This window comes from Apis florea, unplaced genomic scaffold, assembly GCF_048593485.1.
Source record: "Apis florea isolate Af1SG1 unplaced genomic scaffold, ASM4859348v1 contig_2899_pilon, whole genome shotgun sequence".
Classification (NCBI taxonomy): Eukaryota; Metazoa; Arthropoda; class Insecta; order Hymenoptera; family Apidae; genus Apis; species Apis florea.
Window position 1 is genome coordinate 135,116 of NW_028256666.1, and position 24,890 is coordinate 160,005.

General features: G+C 23.7%; 1 protein-coding gene and 1 long non-coding RNA gene across 4 annotated transcripts in view; one reads left to right on the top strand and one right to left on the bottom strand.

Moving 5' to 3' along the window:
- The window catches only part of LOC100867351 (growth factor receptor-bound protein 14), a 53,500-nt gene that overhangs the window by 11,336 nt on the left and 17,274 nt on the right, over nucleotides 1-24,890 (top strand). For 2 of the 3 annotated variants that reach the window (XM_086907826.1, XM_086907827.1), the window contains exons 3-7: nucleotides 6,968-7,143; nucleotides 8,155-8,314; nucleotides 9,348-9,478; nucleotides 10,463-10,549; nucleotides 10,651-10,782. In XM_086907826.1, the coding sequence (XP_086763952.1) occupies nucleotides 6,968-7,143; nucleotides 8,155-8,314; nucleotides 9,348-9,478; nucleotides 10,463-10,549; nucleotides 10,651-10,782 (686 nt within the window). The remainder of the gene's footprint in view (nucleotides 1-6,967; nucleotides 7,144-8,154; nucleotides 8,315-9,347; nucleotides 9,479-10,462; nucleotides 10,550-10,650; nucleotides 10,783-24,890) is intronic. The other variant, XM_086907828.1, reaches the window with a different exon arrangement.
- LOC147657681 (uncharacterized) lies at nucleotides 18,790-20,501 on the bottom strand. Its single transcript, XR_015291979.1, has 2 exons — nucleotides 20,235-20,501; nucleotides 18,790-19,235 (listed from the first exon to the last, which is right to left on the bottom strand). It is a non-coding gene; the product is annotated as an uncharacterized LOC147657681 (long non-coding RNA).

Genomic DNA, 24,890 nt, shown 5'->3' on the forward strand with positions numbered 1-24,890 from the left:
TGACGAATGAATATAGACATTAAGGAATCAATCATTATTTCATTTCTTTCGTTTTTCTTCGATATCGTAATTCTTTTCATCGAAAACGAAATACTTGTCAATTGCATATATATAAGGTGTTCCAAAAATCAGTCCAAGTTTGATTGACTTTTTCCTTTGTGAAAAGTTTTGTCAATGAGTTATTAATTCCGCTAATCACGAAGCACGTAAATATGGGTAGTGTTGGGTATGCTCCGCACAACGAATCGCTGTGCTTGAACAATCGAAGCTTAAACTATATTTTAAAGATATGCCCAAGATATGAAGAAAATAACGATAAAAATTTTGAAAGCAATTAACGAAATTTACGTAATTTAATCGTTGTTAAATTATCTCTTGATTTTTATTTTATTTTTTTACAATTTTAAACAAAACGTTCCTTGTAACGTGTATAATTTTGAAAGAATTAAATTTTAATTCGAAATATTGATAATTCAATTCAATTCGATTCGATTCGATTATTTCCTTGTTATTTTACTTTTTAAATATATAATAACAACACACGAATGCCCAGAAAAAAATTACTTATTCATAATTGTTGATTGTGTAATAAAATAATTTTAATAAATTAAACTACTTATTCAAGGATGAGATAGAGTATTATGAAACGTATCTCTAGCATATGATAATTACATTTTTAACATGTACAATTGATATAATACAAAGCTTTTTAATTAAGTAGGATATATTTTAGATTTAAATTGCATCAAATGCATAATTTCATTTGTACGTAATTATTTGTAGCACGTGTCATGCGTTTGATGCATTATTTCGAATTATCTTTTCCTCACATTTTCTCCCGTTATCTTTGCTTCAATTTGACTCGTGGATTCTTACCAGTATACACAGCTCGTGTCTATAAGTGTAAGGTCGAAACAACATGTGTCAAGCTCGATGACTCATGTTGCGACGCATACAGTCTAGGATAAAATGGTAGGATATCCTATGACCTTCAATGTTTCTCGAAACTAATGTAATGCATTTAAATTTTATTAATTAATAAATGAAATGTTTAATAATATGAAAGAAAATCAAACCGCAGTTGATGAAGATCAAAATATTTTTTTAAATATTTTTTTGTTAATAACTCGAAATCGAAACTTGTATGAAAATTTTTGCAAAAATAAAATCATCTCTGAAATCACTATAGTTAAGTTCAATCGATTTTTGAATTATCCTACAGAATAGAACAATGATTTTTTTAATCTCTTACCATAAGAGATTCATAGATTTATTTAAGATTTTTGTATTTTATAAATTAGATTATTGTATTATAAAAATGTTAATATTTTCATATTTCTCAATTGAAAAAAATTATTTTTTTTTTATTTTTGGAAAATAATCAAAAATATATAGCTTCAAAAATATAATTGTATTTGTGGGATTAAGATCGTTGATATAAAAATTTGAACGACGAATCGATCGATAAATCGAAGATCGATTGATAGCAAAAATATTATCCAGAAATGTTGCGATCAATTTCATCATTTCTTTATGATTTCATTTTTCTATCTATCTATGATCGACAGTATCTTAAGATTCGAGATTTTTTTTGGATTTTGAAAATTCTAATGATATTTCGAAATTACGCTTATTCATAAAACTAATTAATCTAAAAATTTTGATAATAATTTCCAATAAGTTGCATCGGATCAGAATAAATTTAATTTGATATTGAATTAATTTTACATAATTTATTATTATTATTAATTAATTATTTAGAATAATATTTTATAATTTTTCTAACAATTTTTAAATATTTCTAATAATTTTGACTTCTATTAATTGTAATGTCCATTATTATTTGAAAACAGATAGAAATTTAAAAAATAATATTAATTGTAAATAATTAATTATTTCTTTGTTTCAAATATGAAGAAAGAAATAATCAAAATATAAAATAATTTCAAATAAAAATTGCGTGTATTTCATACGAACATATAGATATAAATTTTAGATATAGATTTTAATTGATATTGTTTCTAAAACAATGAACATTTATGAAATACCATTATTTCAAGTAGTTATTTCATATAATTATTTTAAATAATCATTAATTAAACGATATGTTGTTTTAAATAATAATTATTTTAAATAAAAAACTTATAATAAAATCAAGTATGCAAAAGAAAAATCAAATGGAAAAAATCTTTTTCGCCTTTCTTTCGAGTTCATGACGCAACCGTATGCGTCAACCGCCGAAGAATAGATCTAGAATAGAAAATCCTCAATGATTCATACGTCTCGAATGTGTTAATATTTAAATTAAATTTATTAATTTAATAAAAAATAATAATTTAATAATATCTTAATGATATCTTTTATTTTTGACAACATCTAATTTTTTTTTTTTTTATGTCGTTACTAAAACAAGATTTCAATCGAGAGTGTTTGAAAAATTATTTTTATCAATTTTATTCAATATATACTTTGATTATTTGGCAGGATGTACTACCTAACTTCAATATTTTAAATATCTTGCTTATTTATTTCTCATTATTTGGTTCGAAGTTGGATATTATGATAAACAAGAAATTTTCTTAATTTTAATATTTTTTAAGATTTCAAAATCAATATTTTTTTTAAATAAGACTACGTATAAATTTATTAAATAAATTTTATTATTAAATTTTGGTATTAAATACTTATTAATCTTTTTTATCTCATTTTTATAATAAGTTAAAAAAGATTATATAATCATCAAAATTGCAAAATTATAATTCAATAAACAATAGAACAGATGTTTTAAATGCAATTTAATCAAAAATTAATTGTATCCCATTTGCTAATATACTAGAATGCATTTTATCATTTTTTTCCTCCGATTCAGCATTTTTTATATTTGAACTTAATACTTTGACAAAATCATTAACAGAATATACATTTACACATGTCTAAAAATAAAATCTTCAAAATAACACAAAAATCAATCACGTATTATTTATATATTTTTTTTATAGAAATAAATAAAAATATTTTTTTTTGTAATAATAGCATAATTTAAATATTTTATTAAAAAAAGATACTTTAAAATATCTCTTCCATAGAAACACTGGTAAAAAAAATTGCTAATTGCGCTTCTTTCCATCAAAATTTCATAGGATTTGATATCCCCTTAAACAATATATATAAATTCTAATTTTTAAAAATATATTTTTGAAAATATTAACTATGATAATATTTTATTATAAAATAAAAACTTTTTATTTCGATCCCTGTTAATTTAACGTGTTAATTTTCCCTACAAAATGTAATTATAAATTTTTTAACGTCCAAACGTCATCTTTTTTGTAGCGAAACAATAAAACAGATTATTTCTCGATAACAAATTGAAATATGTTATTATTATTCGTAATAAAAGTGAAATATATCCTTTTTTTTTCTTAAATGTTATTTTTCATAAATAAGACATTACTTTTTGCACATCAAAATATTAGTAAGTATATCATCCATTTTCCGCATCCATTCTATCACTAGATCACGTATAGTCTCATGTTCGCATTCGTTCGATTTGTCACAATTGATATCCTTTGTGCGCTCGATTAAAATAGTTTCATTCACGATGTGTTGTAAGTTGATTATGTACAATAGAAAACGAATTTGGAATATTTCTTATATTTCGAGGTAAGACACATTACGAATTCTATTTATCTATTTTCTATGAAACGAAAGATTTTCGAACTTCCTTACGTTTGATCGCGAGCATGCGTATTAATTGTATATTTTACACTAGAAATTATATGTGCGCATGCGTGTAATAGTGAGTAAGGCCAAAGGTATACAGGCATTTTATACGTGTTACATGTCACGTTTCCTTTGTCGAAGTAGGATTTTAATTGAATGAAACGAAACAGAAACGATCTCCGTGAAACGATTGAAATGAAAGATTTTCGAACGACAAAGGATTTTCTTATGTTTAATCGCAAGTATGCGCATCAATTACATACTAGAAATTATGTGTGCGCATGCGCATAATGATGAGTAAGGCCAGGGATATACGGCGTTTTACACGCCGCGTGTTACATGTCACGTTTCCTCTAAAGTAGGATTTTAACTGAATAAGCATTTTACGAGTGTTTTATGGGTGTTTTATACGTTGCATTTTCTATATCAATTACATTTTTACTTCTCACTGCTGTGTAGTCAAATTAATAGTAAATACTGTATCGCATTGCTATCGTGTTTTATTTTCCGCGTGTGACACGTAACAGGCGACGTTTTACAAGTGTGTCAGAGTGTGTCAAAACGTGTTCTTCGCATGTATAGTCAGTTATATTAAAATATAATTTCTACTTCAGCGGGGAAAACGTGACGTGTAACATGGAGCGAAAACATGTATTTCTGACCTAAAAATTAGAGACTGATCGAAATTTGATTTTTAAATTTGCGAAATTGATCGTTTTTTAGAAATTTTCAAATTATATTATTTTGAAATTTACTTTTTAAAATTATTTGAAAAATAATTTATTTTTCGTACAATACAATACAGATATTGAAATATTATAATAATTCAGATAAAAAAAAATTTTTATACGTATTTGCAATTAAATGAATTGTTATTTACTTTTAATAAATTTACTTTTGATAGAAATAACTATTTCATAATCCTTAACTACTGAAGAATGTTAAAAGTTACGCAATTATTATAAGAAATCTCACTGGATTTAGCTAATATTTAATGTGTTATTATGTATGGTATATAAATATGAAATAAAGATCAAATTCAATTGTTCTTATTTTGTATATTAATAAGAAAAAATCCAAGTTGAAAAATTGGATTATAAAATATTTAATATTATAATAGTATAATTTAATATTTAAAAATTTAATATTTATAATTATTTATAATTATTATTTATATCTTTTTAATCATAACTAATTAATTATGATTAATTTAATTGAAGTTGATTTCTGTTTTCTTTTTAATAATCTTGTAAATTTTTTTCACAAAATGTACGAAAAGAAAATTAATAATATTCAATTTTGAATAAAAATAAATATGAAAAAGATAAATAAAATTATAAGTAGAAAATCAGATTTTATTTTTATTTTCAGCAAAGAAAATATAAAAAGAAAACTATTAATTGATAATATCAATTTATAATAAAAATAAAAAAGAATTTGTATTAATCTTTTTTCGATAAAACGTTTTAGATTATTTAGAACAATGACAAAACAGTAGAAGTAAATGAAAAAAGTGACATTATTAATAATAGAAAATATATAAACCAATAATTTCATTAATTAAACGAACTTTATTAATCGAACGTATTTCATCAATCGATTATTCTAAATATTATTTAAAAATAAATTTTGAACGAAGCAATAAACTTTATTCTCTCAATTTGTTAGTCACTTCAATAAATAAAGAATGTAACATCAAAATTGAAATATAATATTTATCTGATAATGAGTAATTTTTGAAATATATTATTTACCAAATAATAATTTCATTTGAAATAATTATTTTTAAATTATTATTTGAAATAAATTTTCCTGAATTTGAACTGAATTTTGTGAAATTTTGAAACATACGAAATCTAAAGTAGTTGCTTTTTATTTTTTTTTTTTCTTAAAAAATAAAAAAGAAGGTAAAAATAAAATACTAAGGTTTGATACATATTATATGACACTTAATATATACACACATGTAATAGTGAGCTCTACAACTATTTGAAACTGTGAAATGAAAATTATAATGATCTTTTTCATTTAAAATTATAATGATCTGTTCCTTTTTTAATGGAAGTTTCTTATTTGCGCTGCGAAAGGAAGTCTTTCCATGTGAATATTTCAACACTATTTATTCTAATTTATTTTACGATTTTCAAAGAATTGTAGAATGTTAAATTATTATATGATGATTTTAATTTTTGAATATTAATTATAATTTAAAGTGTATTATGTGTTCTTTATTGTGTTCTTATGAATAAAATAAAATATAATTTCATAATAATATAAAGTATTTGAAATTTATTATATTTAAATAATAAAATGGACATCAATTATAGATTTAGATAATCAAAAATAAACTTGAAGAAAGAAAGAAAGAAAGAAAAAAAGGTAAAGATAAAGATAAAATTTGAAAATATAGATTACAACAAATTTGTTATATTTATTGTGATCATGTAGAAAAAAATTTAGATATGTGATTATAAAAAAAGAAAATAAGTTATGATTGTGCTATTGCATTCTTTTGCAGACTTTCATATCATTGAAACTCTTCTCTTAAAGATTATTATCTGATATTACTATTTGAATTTTTATTTATCTAATTTTATATCAATTTAGAAGAATTATTATCTTTTTCTGAATATATATTTCTGTTTAATTTTCAAAAAATAATATTTTTTTTCGATTTTGTTCCAAATTAATAAAAATAATAATATTTTTAATATTTTTTTCTAATTTTTTATAAAGATCTTGAGTACATATAAACATCTCATGGCACAGGGATTGAAAATCACTATTCTATTCTACTTATTTAAAAAAAAATTCAATTCGACATTTTCAAATTTTCATATCTAGAAAAATAAAAAAATTGAAGAATCGATTATTTGAAAAAGTAAGATTATTTGAGCAACAAAAATGTATTAATAATAAAGAATAAGTAATAGATGTATAATACTTTTAGTCAAAAATAATAACAAAATACAAATATTTATATGTTAAAAAAAATAATAAATTCACCAAATCAATTAATAAATAACGAGCTGATAAATAAATTTTTTTTTGTGAAATGAATTAAATAAGTTACTTAAATGCAAATAATAATTATGAATAATGAAAAAAATGAAATAAAAAATTATGTAATTGCAAATATATATATACATAAAATATACAAATATAACGTATAAAATTATCTAATTATATATAAAAATATATATAAATATTTCGTAAATTACTCTTTCATTCTTTTTTTACATAGATTGGCTACCAAAGATGTGTTCGTGCATGGAGATTGATGGCTCATTCCTTGGCCAATCTGCGTGCAGTTACCACCGACTGAATCCAAAGAAGAATCTGTTCTGTTCTTTTGCCCGTGTTTGCACGTCAAAAAAATTCGCTCAACAATCAGACGAAAGCGAGGATGACGAAAAACAGGTAAATTATTTTATTTTACATATTATTTCATCATGTTTAAATGTTAATTACATATTTATTGGAAAAATGAGATGATTCTTATTTGAACTTAACTTAGAATTTGTTAAATGATTTTTAAATTGATGAATTTTTAATTCGATGTTCTTATTGATAATTCGATTCGTTTAACGTCATTTTTCTTGCAATTGTGAGATGGGTATTTAAGTACATATCAGTATTTCCCGATGAGTCACGATTAAAGGAAAATATTATGGATTTTTTAAACAAAATATTTTTATTTCTCCATATGATACAGGATTTTATAATGAAATTGTGTTTCTTTGAAATATAAATATTTTGAATATACATGTTATAAATTAAATTACAAACATGTACAAAACATGAAGTGAAATATACTTAATAAAGTTAAAATTTAAATTAAATTTATTATTTATAATATATATATATATATACATGCATACGTATATATTATTTGATTTTTTTCGATTTTTGAATTAAAGCTATAACTTTAAAGAGAAAATTCGATTCAGATGTATAAAGGTAATTCAAAAATTATCAATCGAATTTTTGTCGATTGACTTCTAAGTCATCCTATTTATATCCAATTATATTTATTGTATATTCGAGTCATACAATCCCACTGTTCATAGTTCATATATTAAATTGTCTGATTCAAAAATATTAATTACACATTTTGGCGAGGAAATGTAAAATTTTTCAGAAAATGAAGTTAATAATTAATTTGAATTTTGAGTGATCCATTTAGTGGTATATTCATTAAAATTTTTTAAATATAAAACGAGCATCAAAATGTATTGTTCGTGTGTTGCGAACAAAGCGAGTGAAAATTGTTCATCTGAAAAATTATAATTAAATCTGGTAAATTTGATTGATTTTTAAAAATATATCATTAAGTCAAAAAGAGAAACATTGACATATAATCTGTATATAAATCAGTATTTTAATTAATAAAAAAAAAAAAAAAAATTATCTTCTATCGTTGATCCATAGACGGAGGAACTGCGTATTTACTGTGATGATGACACTTCCTACGACATGATCGTCGAAATGAATCTTCGTGTGATCGATTTGTGCGAAATTCTTAAAAGGAAAAAGAACACTATTGAAATCGATTGGACGATTGTAGAAACCTGGCCAGAGCTAGAAATAGGTAAAAATTGATTTATGACAAAAATTTGTTTGTTTATTTATTTCATCGAGATAAACAATGCTCTTATTTTTATTTTAATTTTTAAAAAAATTCTATTCGAATACACCATTGCAAGATTCATTTAAAAACAAGGACAAAAGTTGCTATATAAAAATATCTGTGGTGATATGAATAAAATTCTGATTTTTTTTTTTTTGTATATTTCTACTTTGCAAATTTTTGTATTTGTTTTAATCTCTAAAATTAATTTTCATGAATATTTCATATTTCATATTTTTTAAGCAAATAAAATATCTTTTCTTATGGAATAATTTATAGAAAAAAACTTATGAACATTTTATAATCTGTATATAATAAAAGTATAATAAAAGTATCATGAAAACAAGTTATTTTAGAATTTATATTAGAGAAGGTTCCATAACATAAATGAAACTATCAAATTATTAAATATTAGTTTTTTATTTAACAACATAATAATTTATATGATTTCATGTAGAAATATAAAATATATTGTTTAATATTGTTGTAATATTATGAGTATAGTATTCAATATTTGTTAGAATGAAAAACTTTTTTAATATTAATGAAAAAAATCTATTCTTTTAATAGAAAAATTTTATATTTTATAAGTTCCATCCAAAATAAAACTTTTATTTTCAAGAATTTTTTTTATCTATTCTCATTGAAACTTATAATATAAAAACTTTTTCTAAAAAGGTTCCATGTTACAAGTCCATGTTATAAGTATAACTTGATTAAAGTTTCACAATTGTTTCAAATTTTATTGATTTATTTATTATCATATAAAAAATTATGTAACTTTTCAAAAATCAAATTATTTTATAAAAGTTAATGAAAAATCTTTTTTATTATTAAAATAAACAAAAAAGATCAAGACAAGTTAATTTGAGATGAAACGAATTAATTTGAATATGATTGTTAAAAGATTGTAAAAATAACAAAATAATTGAAATTATAAAGCTATATAAAATATAAAAATAAAATAAAATAGAAATAAAAATCCAAATTACAGAGCGTACATTGGAAGATCACGAAGACATTTTGGCTGTGCATAGAGAGATGAAAACATTTTCTGTTAAACGATCACGAAAATTTTTTTTCCGTCAGGATTATTTTAAGTACCAGTTTTTCCATGATCCAAAGGTGAGTATCTGGATCAAAACGTATTTGTTTTATTATTGTATTGTACAATAACTTGCATTAATACTCATATTATGTGGTAAAGATTATTATTTTATATTTTATATTTATTTATCATAATTTTATTAAATTGATTGTTTTTTTTCTTTGAATATTATATATTTGAACATATATTATTCATTTATAATATGCAATACATTTTACATATAATAAGCAATAAATTAAATAAATGAAGAAATGTAACATCGCAGAAGTAGTATAACAGTTCATTCCTTGTCATTGTTTTCAGTTCATTTTATCGCCATGTAATATATAAACATAAATATAAGATTTACGTAAGTTGATCACTGTCTGAATATCTTCTAGCGATGATAACTTTCATCGTTATTTAATGTACGATGCTTATTGTACGAAAGATTATATGCATTAAATAAATAAAATATTAAATATTATATTACAATAATTTGTCCTAATTTGTTAAAAAACAATCAATTTCATAATATTATTATAAACAAATGTATAGAATAATAATCTCTCGTGTAATCATATTATCCAAATATTAATTAGTTATTGTAAATAACTAAAATTTAATTCGAATATAAATTCGTATCAACGATTTCATATCACTCTCTTTTACGTCAGTATAATGTAGCCAAGATAACTAATAATTAATTGATTAGTCTACACGGAAACGATAAAAACTCGCATTCGTCGAATTACCGGGATGATTACGAAATTTTCGTGCACATTATCATGAATTCGGTTGGTAATTTGATTATATTTTCAAGAATACCAACCTACTTTATCGACTGCGATCCAAGAATCGTTCTTACCGATTGATATAAAACACCAATACGCGGCGTATATCGAGAGTGCATATGGTTTCGCTCTCGTGCAACGTTTCTGTAATTCGCGTGAATCCATTATCGTGACGCGTTTACCTTGAATTCATTTTCAAAGAATATAAAGAAGAGTCGCGCGTTTCAGCTATTCTCTCCCACTGAGATGATCAAGATTCCAGCCGTCTTTGCGGAAGACTGGGACGCCTTGAACGAAGCGGAAGCCACATTACAAGTGAGTGAAAAATCGATCGATTTTCAAGTCGGCACAACTTCGTGCCAACGACTTTTCAATCGTGAATTTGCTCGATCAGCGATTTCTTTCCGACATTTCAGAAATATCTTGAAGACGAAGGTGTAGAATGCCCAGAAGTATTCGGTTTAGCGTGGATACAGAACGGCCGTTTGGACGTTTGGAGAAGAATCCATTTGCTTCTTCGAGATCGAAAGCTTTACCAAACGAAAAAGGTAAGGTGGTTATCTTTTAAACGCAATACAGGAATGATTTTCATTCAATGATCGACAACATCATGAACCACAATTGCTAATTATCTTTTATCAAAATAATCTTGGTTAGTTGCAATTATTTTAGATTCATTTACTTCCTACATCATTTTATCTTTTACTTTCATTTCTATTTCTATGTAAAATACGTATATAAATAGAAAGTTGGAATGATTGAATTATTTAGATTTATAACATGATTGAATTTTCCAAACGAATTCTCACGGGAAAAATTATAATTAAGTATATATTCCGATCAATGGAAATAGGTTAGTTTAACTTTTGGATTACGTTAGCTTTTAAGGTAACAATAACGGAAAAATGATCCGAGCATCGAAATATGACATTATTTGTGACACGCGATCAACACGCGATCTACATGCGATAGACACGCGACTCATACGCATTTATGGCTTTTATCCAATACCGAATAAGATCGATTGCAATCTTTTCATTGACGAACGCTTTTTGATACATTTCGCGAAAAACATTTCACAAAATGCAGAGAGCTAGATACTTGTGCATATATATTGTGCAAATTTAATTATTATATGCTCGAGATTATCCTTTTCGAGTATATATTCACGAGAGTCAATTTTATTAATATAAATCTTAACCTAACCTAACATGGAATTGATAAAATAAATAATGTTATATTAAAACAATGGGACATAAATTTCTTTAAATGCTTCTTGATCTTTTATCTTTTATTAACTTTCATCTTTCATTTTTTTACGAGCATCATTATTGAAAAATATAAAATAAAGTTAGAATTTTATGTGTTTAGCAGCTATACACATATGTGACTCGTAGCCAATTTCAAACTGTGAGATTATACAAATAAATACTACATATACGTTATACACTCATCGTATGCAGATGCGATGGATATCTGAGAATATACGCCCCTTACGCATTAAGGCTGATTTACACTTAGATATTATGTTTAAACAAATTATTTTTATTATACATTATACGTTAAAAACAGAATCCTATTTTATTGTAAAATTCAGAATGTTATTCCCAGTCGATTTTAATTAAAATTCAGAAAAGAAAGAATCCAAAATCCAAATATAATTTTTATAATATAAAATAATATATAAAATTTTTTATATAATAAAATATAATATTATATAATAAAAATGTTAAATTTAAATGATAATAAATTAAGATATTTGAAATTATTATTATATTTTAATAGACACGTAACAATTTATAATCAATAAAATTAATAATATTCTTTATCAATCTGAAATTTCTGAATCAAAATTAGAAAAAAATCAGACAATATCATCAAATTATATCGACGTTATTATATAATAACATTGTGCATTACAATTTATATATCTCTTGATATTCCTAACTATATATTGACTGAAGTTGACTGAACTTACCAAAACATATTACTATCTATCGATAATTTCTATAGTTATTATTTTATTCACCAATGTTATGAATTACTATTCATAACAAAAATATGAATAAAAATTTGAAAATAGAAAAGACAAACACAAAAGGCAAAGAATGTTAATGTAATTAAATTTTGTAATAATAAAATACATATCTAATTAACAATAAAGTAAATTAACAAAAAGAGATAGAAACAAAATTAAAATTATTAGAAATATCTTTTTTTATTATGAATCAATAAATTTATAATTAAAAAATTATCGATCATTTTTTCTATCAATCTGGAAATATTTCCAGTGAAATCGAAGTCTAGAAATGTGTGTTAAAATTCAGAATTTCCAGATCAAAACCGGAGAAATCAAAATCTTAGTAATTTCTTATATATATATATATATTTGAATGTACTTTTAATTATATATTTTTATATAATCTACACTTTATGAATTTTTAAGGAAACTTTGTAATTATCTAATTATGCATGTAAATAACGGGAAAAAATAATTGAAGAAGTTTTTTGCGTCTTAATGACTTTGAAAAGAAAATAAAAAAAAAAATTAGTTTACGCTAAAGTAGCCAATTGTTTCACGGGCGTTGAAGATGGTATAATTATCATCCTCGTTAGCACAAATCTTCTTAGATATCTTTAAGATTGAATCCTGTTGTTAATTTTATTGTTATTATTATTATTATTATTTTATATATATATTTGTTTATTTTAGCCTTCTCAACTTTCCAATGATATTCTACAAATATATAACCTCCATATAAATTTTGAATTGACTTTTTTACAATTATTGCTTATGTTTCATTGTTGTTTCTTACTTGCATTCGATATAACGATATATCGATATTAATAAATATCGATTTAATATCGATAATCGATAATCGCATATCTCTATCGCATATAATTCAATGGACAAAATTATCTCGGTCAATGTAAATCAATCTTTTTATACATACTTTACGTGTGCATGGAATCGATCGTCCATTCTCATCATTTATCGATCCACGGCCTTTCCGTGTCTCGATCCTTCTTTGTCCATATGTTTTTAATTCGTAGAGCAACGACCATATTAACGGTCGTACAAGAAAAGAGGGTTGCCGAATAAAAATGTCAAAGAAAGAGGGACACTGCATTGTATGATGAGAAGAAGGCGTATTTTAAGGCGTTTTATAATTTTTATTTGTTTTATCTTATTTTAAAACGGTACAATATTTTGTTTAAAAAAGAAATAAAATTTAAATTTAATCAATTTTTAAAAGAATAAAAATTATTAGATTGTTCTGCGAATTTTTTACTTTATTTTTTATTTATTAACTTTAATTCTTTTCCTTGTCAATTTGAGCACTATCTCGATTAATTTATTATTAATAATTTAAGATAAGAGATAAAAATATAACGAATTTCATATTTCATTTCTAAATTTATATATTATTTTTAACAGTCAAGCACTAAGTCATGCTACAAAATGATCGTTTTGATCATTCTGACATTATAAGAAACATATTATATTGGAGCATATTATTATATAGAGAATGAAACAGTAATATTTAAGTTGTTAAACAATTTTTTTTAAACAATTTTTTTAAAATTATAATTTTCATTTTATAAATTTTTATTTTGCGTAGTAATTTATAATAATACAATTCTTGTTTTTAATATAATATTTTTCTTATTTCTATGTAAAGATAAAAATTTTAGGAAAAAAATTGGATTAAAGTTAAAATAGATTAAAGAGAATTCACGAATATTTTTAATTTATTCATCTATATTGTAAATATTATTTTATATATTTATTTTAAATGTCAATAGATCTAAAAATACAAGACTAAACAAGAAAATATTATAATTGATAATGATAAAAAAAAAAAAAAGAATTAAAAGTATGTTTAAAAATATACTTAAAAAAAATTAAAACATCCAAGCTTTTGGAAATATCTCAAAAGTTAATTTTATTATACACATTAAATCTAATCAATGTTAACATAATAGGTGATTTTTGATAGGTAGAAGAAAATTGAGTGAAATATAAATTCAGTATATCTTATCATTATTTAAGCATTCAGCAGAGCTCAAGCCATATTGATCAATTCCAATGAAGTTGTTGATGTAGTGATCAATTTAATTTCTATGTTCAGTTCATTTATAAGTAATTCAGACGTATAGAAGAATTTATAATTAATGAATAATTAGAAAAAAATCAGATTGAAAAGTTTCAAAGAAAATATCTTGACAACGAGAAATAATCGTTTACATATATATATATACACACATCTTTATAACTGCTTTCTGCTTTTCTAGCTGCTTTCACCGAGTACAATCGGTAGAACCGTTGTTTCACTACTTTCACGGTCGTACTTCTCCTTATCGAACTTTGTCCTTTTCCTTTCGATTTATCTTTCATCGATCATGCTCGCGATATTTATCCTTCTTTCAGGATAATCGAGACGTATTAAAATATCATTTTGTTATTTTTTTGTATTTCTTTATTTTATATGTATATATAATCTCATTGAAACAATATTGATGACAATAGTTTTTATCAACGATAATTTTAATCGATGACAATATAATAAACCGAGAATAACATTGACCGATAACAACATGACCTCAAGAGTATAGGCCAAAATACTCTTAATATTATAATATCACATAGTATCCGAGTATATGAGTTATCTTCATCAATTCTTAGAATTGTTAGCTCGATTTAAACTTCAATATTATCTTTCAATTCGTATCGAGGTAATTTAAAACCAATATTGAATCATTGGAATAAGAAAAATATAATTTTTTATTATATTGTTGCAAGATGACTTTAATTAAATTATTAATATTTATAGGATTAAAACGATGTCAAATATTGCCTATATTTGCCTATATTATTTTAATAATTATTAATTTATTTAATCTATTTTTAACAATACTTTATAATTTATTTTTTAATTATTAAAAAAGTTATACTTGATTGTAATATTAAAGTAGAAATATACTTTTTGTTATAAAATAATCTTAATAAAATTAAATTAAAACAAATAAAAGCTTTATTTAAAAATAATATATATTTTAATTTCAGTTACTGAAAAATAACTTGACTGTATCCAATTTAGTCTCACTTGCACTATTTACTTTTCTCTTACCCTTTATACAGACATGCCAGAATCAGATAATGTGTGCCAATTCTCGGAAATCTACCTTTTCACATATAGCATGCATACCATTAAGCCAATACGAAGATATCGGCCGTTATTATATTATCAAGACGAGCCAACTAGTTTTCTAAAAATTTGTAATTCGATTAATATTATCGTCGATCAATAATATCGATTATAAACCAGTGTCGACAAATTATTCCCAATGAAAATCACAAGGATACGTATCGATGGTTCTCAACACATCGACATACTTAACTACGATGTCCACGAAAAATATCTTATCTTTCGTGTTTTTCGCGTGGGCTGACATCTGTCTCAGAAAATAAGAACTTACCATACTTATAATTCAATTCTTCAATTATCAAGATATGATTCAAGAAAAATTGTAGAAAAAATTATGATATAATAAAAGACGCGTTAAATAAAATAATAACGAATATAAAGGATGAACGCGTGAATAGAGATAGTAGAACACGAATTGAACCGCGTGTATCGTCACGATGCGTCGCGTTTGACTCGAAACGAGTTTTGCCGTTGCAAACCGAGTAGTCAACCGGGGCTGACACACATTCGCCCTGGCAAAAGGCTATTCTGCTAGAAACGCTATTCCCCGGGTCGTCGACCTGCCTTCTGTCGCTTCCTCTACCACTACCTTTCCTCTATTCTCCTTTCTCTCCCTTCCCCCCTCCCCTCCCCCTCCTCCCCACTTCTCTGCACTCCACCCAGCGTCTTTCCTCATCGCTCTTCTCCTCTTTTCTTATTTTACTCGCGTTTCCTTCCTTTCTCTTTCCCTACTCCCGGCTCTCCTCCGTTTGAGTCCTTCGTCAGCTTTTCCACATATTATTTCGCTCCAGTCCACTGCCTATGCTTAGGGCTGCACACCATCAATCCGAGCTTTCACTGACTTTTCTTTAGGATTTTTTTGTTTGCAATAATGCAGTCTTTAGAATTTTATTAAAAGATTTGTATTATTACACGGCTAAAATAATACGTAAGATTTATCAGTTTTATTTATTAACGGTGTTGTGACGGTGTTACAATACAATAAACGATCAGTTTTATAGTATCATATATGAAGTAATTTATCAGATATTACTATTCGTCGTTAAAACAAAAAATATTTCACATAGAATTGAATCGTTTTCAGAAAGGGTATATATTCTGATATTAATAACTTTCTCATAGATGAATGTATGTATGAAACTCGTTAATATTCTTTTAAACGAAATCATATATTTTTTATTGTATCAACTGATAAAATTTAATGTTGTCTGTTAAAAGTATTAACTTACTTGTGTCCAAAAATTATTAGTTAGTAGAGGAAATATTTTGGTAACTTGAAATTTTCACATAATAAAATTTATCATACGAAAGACACGAATATGAAGTAGAATATCGCTTCGCGATATAAATTTCATACGATAAATTTTATAAACTTCAAGATAAAAAATTACAATCTTTTCAAGAGAAATAAATCATAAATCTCTTAAAATGATTTTTGGGCATAAATTAATCCTTTTTTTTTTTTTTTTTTTTTTTTAGAGAGTATCAAGTTCATATCAAATGGCGTGCAGTAACAAGTATATAATTCTCTACTTAAAAAAAAAAAAAAAACTAACGATATTAGAACATGCTCTTTCTGAAATCATTCAATTTTATCTAAAAATTTTTTTAATAACTGACGAATCAACTTATATACGTATAATATATTTTTATATAAAAATTTATAAATAAAATTAAAAATCTGTAAAGATTTTTGAAATTTCAGGCAGACTAATTTTAATGCTTTCTGTATCACGTTAATGATTTTACAGATGGTTCATCTTTCATTTGTCTTAAATTGATGATACATTAGAATATCGATTTTTTAAATCAGTAGAAACTATTTTCCTTCAAAGTGTTACCAATATATCAATTTTTATTTTATAATTTTTACTTTTATATTATACAACATATTAATTATATATTACTTTATAATTAACATTTTAATAAACACATCATCGAATCGAAAAAAATAATTACTTTTTTAAAAAAATTTTAAACAATTAATTTATTAATTAAAATAATATTTCAAAATTTTTTATATTTCATTTGGTGTGATTTTTCTGTCAAGCTTGTTAAAAAAAAATTGAAACTTTTTTATAAAATATAAATTTAGATGATTGGAAAATTCGTTTAAAAATAAATTTAATATTTTTTTTCTCTTTTAACATTTCAATTAAAATCATTCCAATGTAAAATCAATTTTAAATTTGTTTTTATTACATCTCTTGGATTATGAAGTACTCTATCCCTCACATAACATTAAAAATCTTGTTGTAAAATATAATCTTATTTTGTGATATGAGCACAGTATTTGATAAAAAATATATATATATATAGTAATAGAAGTATAGGAACTTTTTGACTATAATAATTTGCTCATAATTTCCTGTTTTAATTTTATTGTTTTATTTCGCTTGCAAAAGGATGTAACATTGCAAACATTGCATATTTTAATCGTATTTTAATTGAATTAAAAAATAGAAACGACATGGATAAAAATAATTTCAATAAATATAAATTTGAAAATGATGTTGAAATTAAATATTCTATTAATAGGCTAAAATATAAAATTTTCTATATCTCATATTGATCTTTCTTTTCGTAAATATACATTTCTTATAATAGTTTCATATCTAAGTATATAAATACATGTACTTCAAACTAATATTCGAACGTATATTTTTATAATTTATCTCTTTCAAAAATAGCATTATCTTATATTACTAACCCAAAGTCTTATCTAATTTTGCCTTAATTTAGAAAAATTAACAAATTTACAAATTTCTTTACAATATATACGAAATCTATCTTTATCTTTTTTATTTGGTTATTCTAAAATTCTTTAGAAAAATACAAAATACAAAGAGTGGAATGCCAATTATATAATAAATATTAATAAGTAAGTAGAAAATAAACAATTTTTCGAGATTGGTTAAAACGAACAGAGATTGTTTTCATAAAACAATTTAAATTATCGATTTATTTATTATGTAAAAAAAAAATATATATATATATAAGAATTAACAAGAAGAATTATAAAGAATAAATTAATCAGTTTCAAATATTTCAGGATACGTGTCTCAGAATGTAAATATTACTAGTTTAAACATACATATTAATATATGTAATGTGATTAATTAAATATTACATACGTGATTTATTCTGCAAATAATTGGTCATTTAGATAACCAAAATTTGAATAATCAATATTTTATTGTACATTCGATTAATTCAGAAAGAAGATTATTTATAAATAATAATGAAATTATATTCGAATATTATTAATAATATATCAGAGACATTTACATTTTTATAATAAATTTAGAAAAATTAACGAAAATTGTATGCAATAAATTATTATTATTTTATTTCAAATTTTTTTATTTATAATTGTTTAAAAATAATTTATAATACAGTTTTATCAAAGATGTATATAAGACGTATGTCGTTTTATATAAGACAAATGTAAATATAGTTATTTGTTAATGTACAATTGAAATATGCATGAGAATTATAAGAATGCAAGAATTGCAAAAAACATGATCGAAAAAATTAATTTTAAATGAGTATAGAATTTCTAATAAAGTATTTTTAAAAAAATTTTAAATTCGTTCGATCAATGTTTAATTCTATTTAAAGTAGGTATTGCATAAGTAATTGCATAAGTTTCCAGTTTTACACACATTTCTCACAGAAGATTATGGTCTATCGATATTTACTTGTGATAGTAATTTCGATATTAGAATTCGTCCGTTTATATGATCATTTTTTGAAACTACTAGTTTAAGGTAAACGAACTTGAGTGTTATCTATGCAACAATGAGACCGATTTAAAATTAGAAAAAAATCATTTTTTAAATATTTTCTATTATATCGTTACGACATAATTCTATTCAGAATTGAGATTCATCGTATATAAAAATCATTTTATATACTACATTTATGTTAATTTTTGTATTTATTTCCAATTATTAAAAAATAATTTAACTATATACAATTTATTGTAGTCTATTATTTTCTCACACTATCTATTTTGCAAGTACAACAAAGTGAATGAGTCAGATAAGGTCGATCAATTCTCAGAAATTTACTTTTCAAACATAGTCAAACGTAGTCAATACATATTGAAATACTATTTTGATCTTATTTAAAAAATTTTCTCTCTAAAAACTAGATTGTAATTCAATCGAGAAAATAAAAAATGGGATCACAATCTTTAACCACATACAATAAAAGTAATATTAGATGCATGTTGAAATCGTGTCGTATTAATGAAGGAAATATACTTTCACAGTATAACATAGAATACATACATATTATACGTATAATGATATACTATATATTCTAGAAATTACTAGCGTCATTTAATTTTTAGTTTGGTCACTCTTTACCAGACAACAAGTCTGATGAGCGAGACAAAAAGAACGTTCAACCGTTTCCTGATGCGGTGCAAAAAAATGCAGCGTTCGCTTAGCCGAAGCAATTCCAGGAAATGCTGGGAATGACTGCGCGTCTATCGTGCAAGGTTGCCAAAAGAAGTCTGACCATTGGAAGAGTGGGACACATATGGTGACACATAGAAACCGAGGTGGGGGAAATAACGGGTGTTCCATTGTGCTATATTCTTTGGGCAAGACTTCTGCCTCGGCCTGACAATACAATACAATGCAAATAGAACACCTGTTATTTCCCCCACTCTCGTTTCTAAGTTCCACCACCATCATTCCCACTTTCTCCCACTCTTTCAATGACTTTTCCAGGCAACACTGGAATAGAGGCAAAAAATGCATCTACTATCGAGGCATTACCTGCGTAATGTCCCTCACGGAGCTTTCTTCTCTCTCTCTCTCCCACTTCAGGCCTTCCTCGCCGTTCTCTTTCTCTCGAGGTTTCGAGCATAGCCAAGAATCGGATTCGCACGTGAAATTGTTCATGGTTCCGGAACGACAAGTCTCGCGACATCCGACTAATATTCGATCCCCGGATGTACTTCGAAGATGGACAATGCTTTTTTTTTTTTTTTTTTTTTCCCTTCAAAAATAAGCATAAATTTGTAGTCGAAGAGAAGAAATATCCTACAAAGAAAGAATTCATAATTTAGTCAGTTCTCCAGGGTTGCTTCAGGAGTGATTATCAATATATATATTCAAGTTTAATGAAATTTATCATATTGATAAGTTTGTATATATTATATTATAATTGTAGTTATATAATTATAACCATGAATGAATAGGAAGAATTTAATGAAAAAATCTATTTTGTGGTTATTTTATTTTATTAAAATATTTGTCTCTAATCTAACTAGATTTATTATACAAAAGATAGTTTTTGCTTTGAGAAATTTTATTTTTTTTTTAAATATATTTTTTCCTTTTTTTAATTAATCATTTTTATTATATTGTAAATTAATTATTTCAAAGGTGTTCATTAGATATTCAAAAAATGAACACGCAAAATAATGTTCACAATATAACAAATGAACAAAGAATTAAGAATATCTATTATTATAAATTAACGAAGAAAAATTTATAAAATCGCTAAAAATAATTACTTGCAAAAGCATCTCAAAAAATTGGATGATTAAATTTAAATTTATCAATTTGAATGAAAATTATTCTTATCTAAAATTATTAAAAATCATAAAATCAAAAAACAAAAAAAGATTTTGCTATGTTTTGTCTTAATGATTGAACCAATATTATAAATAAAATATAGATACATAAAAAATTGTACAAACTTAATTACATTAATATAAAGTACAAGAAGTGATGTTAAAGATGTAAACAAAAACGAAAAGAAAAATAAAAAAAAAAAGGAAAAAATGTTTGCAACGTCAGAATAAATATACAAGGTGAATAATAAATTCATAAGACATTCTTGAGGGATTGATTCTATATAACAAAACAAACTTAAACAAACATAATATATAAAAATATCGATTAAGATTTATTTATTAAATTGTAAAAATTTAAATGTGTTACATAAAAACAAAAATAGTGAGCGAAACAAATAGTGGTAATTGACATTTTTAAATATTAATATATTTATATATTTAATTTATTTTGGCTATATCAATATTTAGAATCAATATTTCAGATATTTAAAAACGTTTCACAGAAATTTGTAGATTTTATTATATAACAATAGTATAATTAAAGTATAATTAAAATGATCATATAACGCGATAATTTTCGTAATCGTTGCATAAAATAATATTTAATATAAAAATTGTATAATGTTGGATATAATTCGATATTAATTTTTTTTACAAAAAATATTAACGCATATATAAAGACATATATGACATATAAAGTTATTTTTTTATTTAAAATCATATGTTTTTTAATACATTAATCAATGTAGATTATTATTCTTTATAAAAAAAAAACTACTAAGCTATTATAAATAAAACTAATTATTCATAATAAAAAATTATTAATTTAGAAAATATTTAAAGTTGAATTTATAATTTGCATAAAATTAAAGCAACGATTCTTCTATCTTTCGTATCTTTTTTATCTTGCATATATGTTAATAATAATTATAATATGTTTTACCATGAGAATTTTACAAAACTGAAATAATCTTTTAAACTAATAATTTTTTCTATATATATAACTAAGTGTTATATTAAGTTAATTATTTTTTGCAAAAAAATTAATAAGTTCGATTAATATAATTAAAAAATTCAAATGATTTCAATTAAATAATTAGCTTGACCTTCATACGTCTGGTATATGACAATTTTCAAGAAAATTAATGACATCACGTTATGATTGTCATGCAACATTTGTATGAAATTTCACAATAATTTATGAGTTGTTCCAAGTGATCACGTTATGTGACGTTAAAAGTGCCTAGTAAAAGTTTAAGAAATTATTTTTAGAATGGATTACAGTAATTATGTAAGTGCTAAAAATAAAAGTGTCAGATCATTCCTTGAAAAACTCCACACAAATCGGTAGAATCATTGAATAAAGTTGGTGAATGTGCGTTAAAATTGATCTTCTTGTAACAAGAAGATTGCCAATAAAATTATCTATTAGAGTTTTCACGATTCAATGATGGATGTATCAAAGTGAGAAGAACAACTTGACGATAAAATTTCTGAAGTTTTAAAAAGAAAAAAAAAAAATTCAATTAATTTTATCTTTTTTTTTTTTTTTTTTTTTTTAAAAATATAATAATAACATAAAATAATGTAATTTGAAATAAATTATATTAATATGATTAATGTGCATATAAAATAAAATATATAGATAAAAAAAAATTAGATGGTAAATAATTATAACAGAACGATATATAAAAATCATTTTTATTCAATTATTATATTATGCGTTCCCTATCATTTTAATAAATAATAATTTGATTGATTCTTTTTTCTCAATCAAGCAAAAGATTAGAAAATTGTACAATTTAATTGGCGTTCTTCTCGAACCCTCTGACGATCATTAAATTCGAAATCTGCTGCATCCGTCACTGCCGCGATCTTTGTTTCATTCCTCAATCGTTGATATCTTCAAGTTACGAGGAATAAAATCGCAATTATAGGATAATTTTAATATATATATATTTGATGTAATAATTCCTCATAACTTGTAAAAGCAGTTATTTTAGAATTGAAATTTGTGATAAAAAATTTGAAGTGTCCTCTTCAACCTTCGTACTTCATCTTGGTTTCTTGGTCGAAAGAGGTACCTCTTTGAATATATTACTTATCCACTTAATTTTTCCACACTTTACACTTTATTTATAATTGGCTATGGTTGTGATGTGTAATCATTGCATACGTAGATCAAGATTGGATGTTTCCAAAGTGTTATATTCTCAAATAATAATTTAAGATATTTTATTTATGTTATTTTATTTAATTTGTGGTAGAAAAATATCAAGATATCTTCTTGTGATGGAATAATATTTCAGTTTATATTTTCAAAAGTTATTTTTTATTTATATTTCTTTTTACTTACACACTTTTTAAGACAATCCATGTTTAAAACTTTTAATATTCTAATTCAAAATTTATTATTTTTTATTATTATTTGAAGTAATCAAATATTTGATAAATAAATAATATGAGAATAATTTATTTCTAAAATAAGATTTTGCAAATACCTTTATTTCGAATAAATTTATTTTTTCCCTTATCGTTTAAGAAAATACAATTAATATTCATAATTTTATTATTTGTCATTCCTTGGATGATATTAACTTTCAGTTCAAAATTTGAACAAATTTGGGGAACCATTTTACATTTATTCACAACATTTATTCGAAGTATAAAAAATATTTTTCTTAGAATAATTGCGACGATTCGAATTCCTCGAAGCAATAAAATAAATAAAAACAAAATAATAAATTACGTTAAGGTAAACTGCAATAAGTATTTATTAAGGTTAAGGTTAAGAACTACGTAAAAGATAATTTTGGTAAAATTTATTTTTAGATCAAGTTTTTTCGTTTAAAACGTTGTACAAATATCAAATCACATTTTGCGTACTTTCTTTAAATCCTTCCTAAAGGCAAATTATCTTACTCAGTTTAACTGTTGCAACTGCTTAAAAATTACATTGATTTTTTTTATTATAATTCTTAATACAATATTTTCTGAACATAGAATATTATAGATTCATATATAATCAGAGATTTATAATCATTTTATAAATCATTTAAAATTAATGAAAACTGGACAAAAAACCCAACCCCGTTGGTAGTTTTCCTAACTCAATTCAATATTTGAAATAATTACAGTATATGAATTTATTTGCTCATGAGGCCCAACAATTCTTAGAACTGCATCAAAGTGATTCAATTAATATTATACTGGAAAAATAAAAAAATAATTTTTGTCTATTTTCTATAATATTATTAATGCTATGCTAAATCATAGTTTGAAATTCGTATTAAAAAATTTGCATTAATTTCAATTGTTAAAAAATGATCTCTTCACTGTTATTGTATTCTATCTCTGTCTCACTTTTATCCTTGATGAAGACACGGTAGAGTGAGTTGGAGTCAGATAACATCGGCTAATTCTCAGAAATTTACCTTTCCGGATATATACCCAAGCACAATCCCAAGCGATGACTGTATTTATTTCTTTTTATTCATTATATTTATTCCAAACAAAATGTGCCCGATTCTGAATTATCATACGTACAGTTAGTAATAAAAGTTATCATTATATATTATCTTGGAAATAAATTCATTAATTTCTGATTTTAATGAAAATTTATATGTGTTTATGTGGAGCATAATAATGGAGGGTTATGCATAACAGTACTTTATTTTTCGATAAAAAAAAATCTCTTTCAATAATTTCAGTGAAATTAACCCTCAAATTTTTATCATGTTTTTTTATACATATACAAATTCGTTTGAAAATATTTTTTTTTAATAATAACAAAATACTGAAATTTGAATTTATTTTTTAATTTAAAATTTCGTTTTATCTCGTAGTTATG